Below are 8,648 nucleotides of genomic sequence, written 5' to 3'. Positions count from 1 at the left end.
CTTACTGGCACTCATATTTGAACATATAATTGAGGGGTTCTTTCAAAATCGGAGTATCTTTGCCGCCAAAAATAAATACATCTGAGCCTGCTTCCACTTAACAGACAGAAATACTCGAACTTGGAGCACCTGACAATGGATAATGTGGGTCTTCAAACTACGACCTGCAATTGTCGACCACAAGTTTGCCATGGAAGACCTGTATTGGCTGATTTTCATTCTGGCAGCATGTCATCTCTTTCGTGCAATGCTGGGTACTGTCTTACTGGCACTCGTATTTGAACATCCTTCCAAAATCAGAGTATCTTTGCCGACAAAAATAAATACATCTGAACATGCTTCCACTTAACACACAGAAATACTCAAACCTGGAGCACTTGACAATGGATAATGTGGGTCTTCAAACTACGACCTGCAATTGTCGACCACAAGTTCGCCATGAAAGACCTGTACTGGCCCTTCCGAGCAAAAATTTCCCACATGCGGGCACTGTCAATCTCAATAACTGTTGTTGGGTCAGAGACATCAACAAGGGTGATGCTCATGTTATTACGGACAATGCAGAGCTTTCCATTCAGTGAGATCAAAGCCACAGCTTCAAAAGCTCGTGAGCTGCGCAGATGGCGCCTACTGTCCATGAATCTCGTCCACAATCCTGTGTCCGCATCATAAACTCTTAGCTTGCAGCCATCCCGACAATCCGCTGAATAAAGACGTCCATTAAGAGAAATGCTTGGATTCCGCCAACCTGCAACCATTTCATTACCAATGGTTGACCACATGTTGGTTGTTGGCAGATAGACCTCGCTCACAACCTGGCGATGGGAATCAAGCCCTTTTAGAAACCACTTTCCATCATGTACAACTCCAATGAAAGGCACCATCCCTGTGCTCATTTCAGTAATGCAAGACCATCTATTCCTGTTAGGATTGTAAACCTCAGCAGATCTTAAAGTTCTTTGTATCCCTTCACACTCCCCGCCAGCAACATAGAGGCAGTTGTTTATGACACAAGAGCCAAAGAAGTGGCGCTTCCGTAGCATATCTGGAGCTCGGTGCCATTTGTTTGTCCGAGTATTGTAAAACACGACGCGCCTCATAGATCCTCGTACTGGGTCTTTGCCACCAAATAAGTACAAATAGCAGCCACTGAGAACAGCACAACCAAAGCCCACGGCTTCTGAATACTCTGGTGGAACAGGAGGAAGTGGCTTCCAGAGCCGTTGCACCGGATCAAAGGCATGCCATGATATCTTATGATCACAATCCCTTCTGAAAACATAAACCCATTCTTCTGCCATGCCAAATTTCTTGCGCAGTGAGTAATAATAATTCCCGGACAAAAGTCGGCTCAATCGTCTACTGACTAGACGAAGATTAGGGTGCTCGGATCGAGGAACTCGCATGAGACACGAAATAGCCAGGTCGTCAGGAAGACCAGGAAGAAGTGGCGCCTGAGTTCGGGACCTCTCCTTGCGTGAGCTCCTTGACTTGCGCTTGTTCAGTTTGACATCAGGTTGCATGCACAGCCTAGCACCAGGGACAAACTTTCTAGCATTGACAACAGTTTTAAGGCCTCCATCTACCCTGCAGTAGCAGGACACAGACTCTGCCTGCAAACACATTGACCAATCATATAAGTTGCTTTCATTTATCTGGATGTAGATAACAGAAGTATGGAACAAAACCAAGTTGTGTGTTACCATTTATCAAACACAACTTTCCCACCGACTAGCAATATATCGTACACATAAAACTTGGGTACTGGAAGAGTAACCATGTTCGAACAAACCATTGATTTTTTATCATATAAATTACAGGGTGATAATCCAGACGGTAAAATGTGTGATTAACTCATGGATATTAGATCAAGTTACTGTGGCTCGGCTTAGAAGTTAGAATCCAGGATTATTCTTGTTCCACTGAATTCCACATGCGAAAAGAAAAGAGAAAAAAACAACTACGAATAGAAACATGGTAGAAAAAGGAATTAGTACTTGAACTAAATTATACATGAGCGCAGCTACTGTTCAAACTTGACTATAAAGTTAGAACAGATTGGTCATGGGCTTGGTTCATACACTCATTAAGCTCCTTAAGCAAGGTATATAGATGCATCAAACGATCATATTTCGTGTGAAGAAGGCCATGCAGAAAAGAGATGGAATCATCAAAAATGAGTAATGCTCATAACAAGTTTACATATAGTAGTGTTTCTAAGTAAGAAGTAGCACTTCCACAATATCTTAGATTAAAGCAACACAAACACGTCACTAAAATGATTTCATGAAAACAAAGGATCCATCGCCTCCATGACTTACCTGGAACCCCAAATCCAGAAATGACCCAGAGGATCCAGATCCAAGCTAAAACAACAACAGTGAACATAATTTTAACCGCGCACTTTGAAGATCATAACTTTCAGCCAAAATTTCCTTAGTCAACTGCAAGATCATAAGTTTGAACTACAAGCCCTGGCTCCAGGGTAATAACCCTAGCTCAATTACCTATGGTATTCTCATGAAATGCTGTTCCTAAGCAAGGAAGTAACACTTACGCATTGTCTTTAAGGTTAAAGCAACACTAGTGTGACCCAAATGATTTCACCAAACCAGAAAACAAAAAGGATACCAGTCTCCTTCGTGGTTAACTTGAAATCAAACCCCATAAAAATACCTTAAGGACCCAGATTCAAACTCAAATCATAAAATGACCACAGAATATATCCTAGATCCAAGATTATAACTCGAGGCTAAACAAGGATCAGGCCTCACCAGTGATTTGAGCATACGAGTTCCGCAGGCAAGAGGGTTTGATTTATCTCTGTGTGTTGAATCCATCTCAAGATTAAGCAAAATCTCCACTAAATAAACGTTTGTACCTCAACGAGTGGAGGAACTCTCACACTATCTCTCTCTCTCTAAGAAAGCCCAAGATATATACAGGAGAATGACTTGATATCAAACTAGTTTTTAGTAACCCGCAGCCAAGAACGCACATGGTTTAGTCTAAGAGTGGTTGTCCTTTTAAGGGAGAAAGGGAGCGGGCATTGAATATCATATCATACGATCGATTGCTTTTATTGGAAACAATAAGCTATTAATTTGGCGATCTCCCTACACTTAATGAACGAATACAGCTCGGGGAAATAAATTAAACAATTATAAGTTCCTACACTATTTTTGCAACCGACAAACGTCACCAGCATAAGCACAGCATACACCAGCCCATCCTGAATTACTCTCATGGTTACATCGTTCGTCTGGTTCGAATACTATGTATGCTTAGCATTTACTAAGGTCATCACTTAAGCATTACCAACTCTGCTACCGTTCACACTTTTTCACCACTCCACAGTATTTTTATTACAAAAAGAAAACGCTCACCTTCCACACAATTCAGACGCTCAGCATCATCATTATTAGTAAGTCTGCCACTTAACCATGCCGAAAAATTATCTGAGATGGTAATCAGATAATCCTCATCCATTGATCCTACAGTGGCCCTCTGTGTTGCATATGCCCAAAACGACCCATGCTACTTTCAAAACAAGAAAGGTGATACAGGGACAAAATCTTGTAAAATTTTGATACAGTATACTAGTATAATATATAATTCAATCTATTTTCTATAAATGCCTGTGCCAAACTGAAATATTCCTCCGGTTCATATTAATTGACTTCAATATGAATGTATTTAGAATTAAAATGTGTCTAGATACATTCATATTAAAGTCAATTAATATGAACCGGAGGGAGTAATAATAGCTGGAAACATGGAAAAATGAATCTAAAATGATCGCCATCCATAAGCAGTGTGGTAAGGAAAACACATTCAAAAGGGAATTTAGAATCTGAAATCTACCGACTTCTCCAGTCTACAATATAACCTAGGGCTCAAACGGAAATTGTACTCTCGGTTTGGCATTATAGCTACCTTGGTTGTGATTAGCTAGTTCAAACAACAACAAGAACAAAAAAAAAAGACAGAGAATGGGGGCGTGCGGAACATACCTTGCTGGGAATGGGAGCTGCCATGGGGGCGTTGCCTGAGAGCGGGCGGCCGAGCCCCTACTGGTGGGCGACCTTATGCGTCCGGGAGCGCGAGCCCGTTGTCGACCACGGCGACGGCGCCCGGTCGAGCGGCGAGAGCCTGAGCGCCTCGTCGGGTCGTCTTCCTGGCGGCGGGAATCGAGGGGGCGAGGCAGGACGAGGCGCCGAACCGGCGAGGGGGAGCTTTGGAGCGCGGCGTCGGCCACCAGATCCGCCGGCGGCGGCGATGGACGGGAGGATTGGGCGGCGGCCCGTGCGAACCCTAGGCGGCGGCGTCCTCCCGCTTTGTTCCTCTTCTCTGCGAGTGTGCGACCTCCTCCTGCTCGCTGTAGTTACTTTGTCGTCCACTCTCTTCAATGCAAGCTTTAGAATAATTTTTATTTACTTCGCAAATTTATCAGTGAAAAGAAAAATTTACTGTAAGTTCCAGAAAAGGTTATTGCAATGATGGCAACCAATCAATACATGGATACTCTGCAAGTATGAACTGAATTTCAAACAAGTTGGTAAGATATACACCTCTTATAAGTATTTGTAGGAAATAAATGTTAATTATTTTCAAAATTAATTTAATGTTATTTTCTTCGATAACAATATGCCTACGTCAAGTACCCGATTGGTGGCCCACATGCATCTGGGAAGAGAAAAAATAACTAATTGGATGGCTAAGTTCCCTCCATGTTGTGGCCATAGCGCGGGTCAAAGCACTCCCCGGCCGTGCCTAAGAGGAATGCTCGAATCGATCGTTTTTCCAGGATGACCTGTTGGTTGCTTTCGTGCGCTCTAGCAATGCAACTTTTGCAGGTGATGTGGCTTTCACTCACGCCCCTTCATATTTTTTCACCTACTCTCTTCTAATCATCACAATCATATTTTAAATTAAAATAAATTATATGTGAAAAATATGTGTATCGGTTTTAAGTTTTGCTTGTTGTAAACCTTCGATTTCACGTTCATGTTTGAAGAATTTTTTACCAAATTTCACAAACTCATAAATTAGTATACTTTTAAGAAATGTATGCTGCAATGCGGCGAGATCTTCATTTAGTAATTCTATATGAGGATAGCATTGATCGTGTTCTGAGTAAAACTCTGCCTCCACCTCTCGCATGTGTACATTCAATTGGGTGTGCACTAGGCTGGACATTGAAGGGGCTTGAAGGACTCCTTTAGCCGATGTTCCTTATCAGGCTAGATAGTCTTACGGGTCTAGTGGCTACCAGCACCCTCGCCCCTCCATGTATATCTTATTAACTTGTTTGAAATTCAGTTCACACCTCAACCGAGTATCTTACCTTTTTATTACCAACGCGCGAGATGATCAATTTGTGTCCTCATAAGTATTTCTAGACTGATCAATTTGCATCCTCATATAGAATTTCTAGACTAACTTGCTTGAAACGTACCTAGGCGGGTGTGGGCTGGCCTAGGTATGTTTTCTCTTTTTTCTTTCCTTTTTGTTTTTTATTTCTATTTTGTTTTTTATGTTTTATTTTCTTTATTTCTATTTTGATTTTAAAAATATTCTAAAAATAATAGGATTCAAAAAACTTTCAAATTTGAAAAACGTTCAAATTTCAAAAAAAATGTTCAGATTTTAAAAATATTTTAATTTAGAAAACTAAAAGTTTGAAAAAAAATCTGAAGTGCACTAAAATGTTTCCCTCTTTACCTAAAGTACGTAAAATATTACATAAATATTAGAAACCGAAGTAGAGGTATAAAATAAGATAAAACTGAAGTACGAGTACAACTTAGTGAAACTCAAGTATAGTTATGAATAAATCCAACAAGTACAAGTATAACTGACAAAAAATGTATTTAAACCTATTTTAAAATGTCAAAAAATCCAACAAAATATGTAGCGCGTGCATCTTGATGTTCTATTAGCTCGCAAAGTCGTTTCACGAAAAACTATATTTCTTGTCTCATACGTAAAAAGAAAAGGAAAATCCGGTGCTAAAAAAACTACTAATAAGATATTTGTTTATCTTTTTCCCACAAGACATAAAAAAGTCGATTGTCCGAGAAACTTGCCGCGTGCACATAGAATGTAAACATGTACACGTGAAATTCTGTTTGAACTTTTTTTTTTGACATTTTAAATTGTTTTTTAAGGTAGCACGAGTATATGCAGATGGGTTCAAAAGTGTATTTCGAAGTATAACTCAGTAAAAACATAAATACACTTACGTACAAAACATAGAGAATTACGTACAAATTCGAGTACACCGAAATACGATTACAACTTAGTGAAAAATAAAAACACCGAAGTGCACGTACACTTGTAGTGAAACCCAGAGTAGTCCGTACAATTCAGTGACAAGGACTACTTGTGAGTCGCATTGCCTGATTGGCTGCGCAACACGTTGCTTTGGTTCCGGTTACCGACTAATTTCACAGAGTTGACATACAATTCTTGCATGTTCTTGAACGAAATAATCACAGCCGATTTTTCTTTTGGTCAATACTGATTAATCTGACTCCTTTTTACACCCAGCTTCAGGCCTGGGAACCCCGTCTAACTGTGATCTCTCGTCAAAGGCAGTGAGCAAACAACTGCTAACTTCTTAATTTGATGCAGTAATTAAGTAGCTAAGCTTAAACTCAGAAACCAACAAGGCAACGAGTGATGCCGCGTTGGCTTCGTAGCTCTGCTCGACCCATGCCGGCGGCGTCCAGGGCTGGCACTACCAGAAGCAGACGGACGCAGCGGTGGACCGCGGGAGGCGGCCGTAGCGGAACCTGTGGCCGGCCCGGCGAGAGGAGGAGGAGCGGCGGCGGAGCGCGGGTGCTGCCCAGCCGAAGCAGAGGCGGATGCGCGCGCGGAGGCGGCGGAGCCCCGTGGCCGCTGCCCGGCGCAGCCGGCGCGCCCCGGCCCAGACGACGCGGCGCGTGCGCGCGCGCGGCGAGAGGTGGTGGTCGGCGTCGCGGGAGAAGTGGTAGCTCCGGAGGAACAGCTGCCGCCGCTCCACCTGCCGCTCCCACCGCGCCATGTACTCCACGTACGGCCACGCCGCCGCTGCCGCCATCGTAGCCTTCTCCGCGGCCGGTACCGGCGCCGCCACTTGCGCGGACATGGCCGCAGGTAGATTCTTGTATGGCTTGCTCTGCACTGCGCTGTCGTGTACTCTAGCTTGGTACTGCAAGCAAGAAGCTAGCAGAAGATGAGCAAGCGTGGTGAGGATGAGGCGGAGTTGTGGGCAACGGTTTGCGTCGTGGTCTGAGGAGAAGTACGGCGAAGCGGAGGATTTATAGGGGAGGAGTGGCGGCGGCGGCGAGAGGAGTTGGCTGCGCGAGCTGCAGCCGCAAGGCAGCTTGGGGAGGAAGGGACCGGGGAAGCAGAGCAAGGGGAGATGGTTGGAGTGGGAGGCGGAGGGTGGGCGGCTTTATGCTAAACCTTGGAAGACTTGCTTGCATTTGGGGGATTAATTTACTCCAAGTTTACACGGACAATCATATACTTTCTGCTTGATTGGAAAATGACACTGCTACTTGTAGCTTCTAGTTACTCAGTTGTGTGTAATTTTCTTTCTCCAACCAAATAACTTTTCTCTCGTGCTACAGCAGAATATATCGCATCTGGCTGCACATGTGGTGTGCAAATGTTTCAGACTTCATCTGTCAGATGATGTTCGATAAAACTCGGTAAAACTGGAGAACTTTGATGAACCGCTCCACATCAAAATGAGGCTCCATTTCCAACCGAACACATAAACATTTTGGGATTCGACACTTGGGCATTAAACTTAGGCAGTGTGGTGAGGCAATGAGGCATGCCCATGCTATCTTTCTGCAATTTTTCTTCAAAAATACTGCAAGCAGCAGCAGTACAATAGTACTCCAAGTAGCATATTGGGACGGAGGGCCCACCATTCGGTGTGCCTTTTCTTCTCCATAGTAACCGTTGGATCGGCAGGCAGGCTTTGACCTTTTCGTGTTTTTTTTACGTACCCTTGTGCTGTGCATGCACAGATACTGAAACTAGCGCGTTCCTGTTTAATATTTAGCGTGTCATTGCCGGTCTAGGATGCCTGCTCAAATTGCTGTGTCCTGGGTTTTGGATACCAGTTTGAAAAAATCACAGAGAGGACTGGGATTTCCGGTAACCACGGTTACCGGTCAAATACCAAACGAGATTCTCAAACAAAATTTAAATTTCAAACTGAAAAATATATAAATATTTTGAAAATAAGGTTTGGAGGAGAACAGCGGCGGAGCCAGGAACAACAAAAGTGTGGTGCTAATATTGGCTTAGTGGTGCTGAACATCTAGAAATTTCATCTTTGTACCCTTGATATCTATACACACTCTTTGCAGTGCAGCTGCTGGACCGGTGCTACAGCACCGGTAGCACCAGGCGCAGCTCCGCTACTGGAGGAGAGGGAAGTGAAAGATTCGGACATGAATTGGGGCATGGGATTATAGTGGAGAGGGAACACATACGGTTTAGGTTGGACAAACTAATCATTCTAAATTCAAATCAAATTCAAATGGAATGAGATTTAATTCATTTACCGGAGGGGCTGTGAATTCCGGTTACCGGCCGGTAACCAACTCCCTACTCCGGCCACATATTTCTATTTACAGAAAGAT

General features: G+C 43.4%; 2 protein-coding genes across 2 annotated transcripts; both read right to left on the bottom strand.

The window, feature by feature from the left end:
- Positions 1-324: 324 nt before the first annotated feature.
- On the bottom strand, positions 325-4,394 carry LOC127292022 (F-box/kelch-repeat protein At1g55270). Its single transcript, XM_051321372.2, has 2 exons — positions 4,014-4,394; positions 325-1,613 (listed from the first exon to the last, which is right to left on the bottom strand). The coding sequence occupies exons 1-2, from the start codon at positions 4,035-4,037 to the stop codon at positions 363-365; spliced, it is 1,275 nt and encodes a 424-aa protein (XP_051177332.1). The 5' UTR covers positions 4,038-4,394; the 3' UTR covers positions 325-362.
- Positions 4,395-6,158: 1,764 nt separating this feature from the next.
- LOC127292024 (uncharacterized) lies at positions 6,159-7,437 on the bottom strand. The gene has a single exon (XM_051321375.2). The coding sequence runs from the start codon at positions 7,130-7,132 to the stop codon at positions 6,743-6,745; it is 390 nt and encodes a 129-aa protein (XP_051177335.1). The 5' UTR covers positions 7,133-7,437; the 3' UTR covers positions 6,159-6,742.
- Between the last annotated feature and the right edge of the window lie 1,211 nt (positions 7,438-8,648).

Source organism: Lolium perenne, chromosome 4 (genome assembly GCF_019359855.2).
Source record: "Lolium perenne isolate Kyuss_39 chromosome 4, Kyuss_2.0, whole genome shotgun sequence".
Classification (NCBI taxonomy): Eukaryota; Viridiplantae; Streptophyta; class Magnoliopsida; order Poales; family Poaceae; genus Lolium; species Lolium perenne.
The sequence above is the reverse complement of the archived record's forward strand: the minus strand, read 5'-3'. Positions and strand labels throughout refer to the sequence as shown.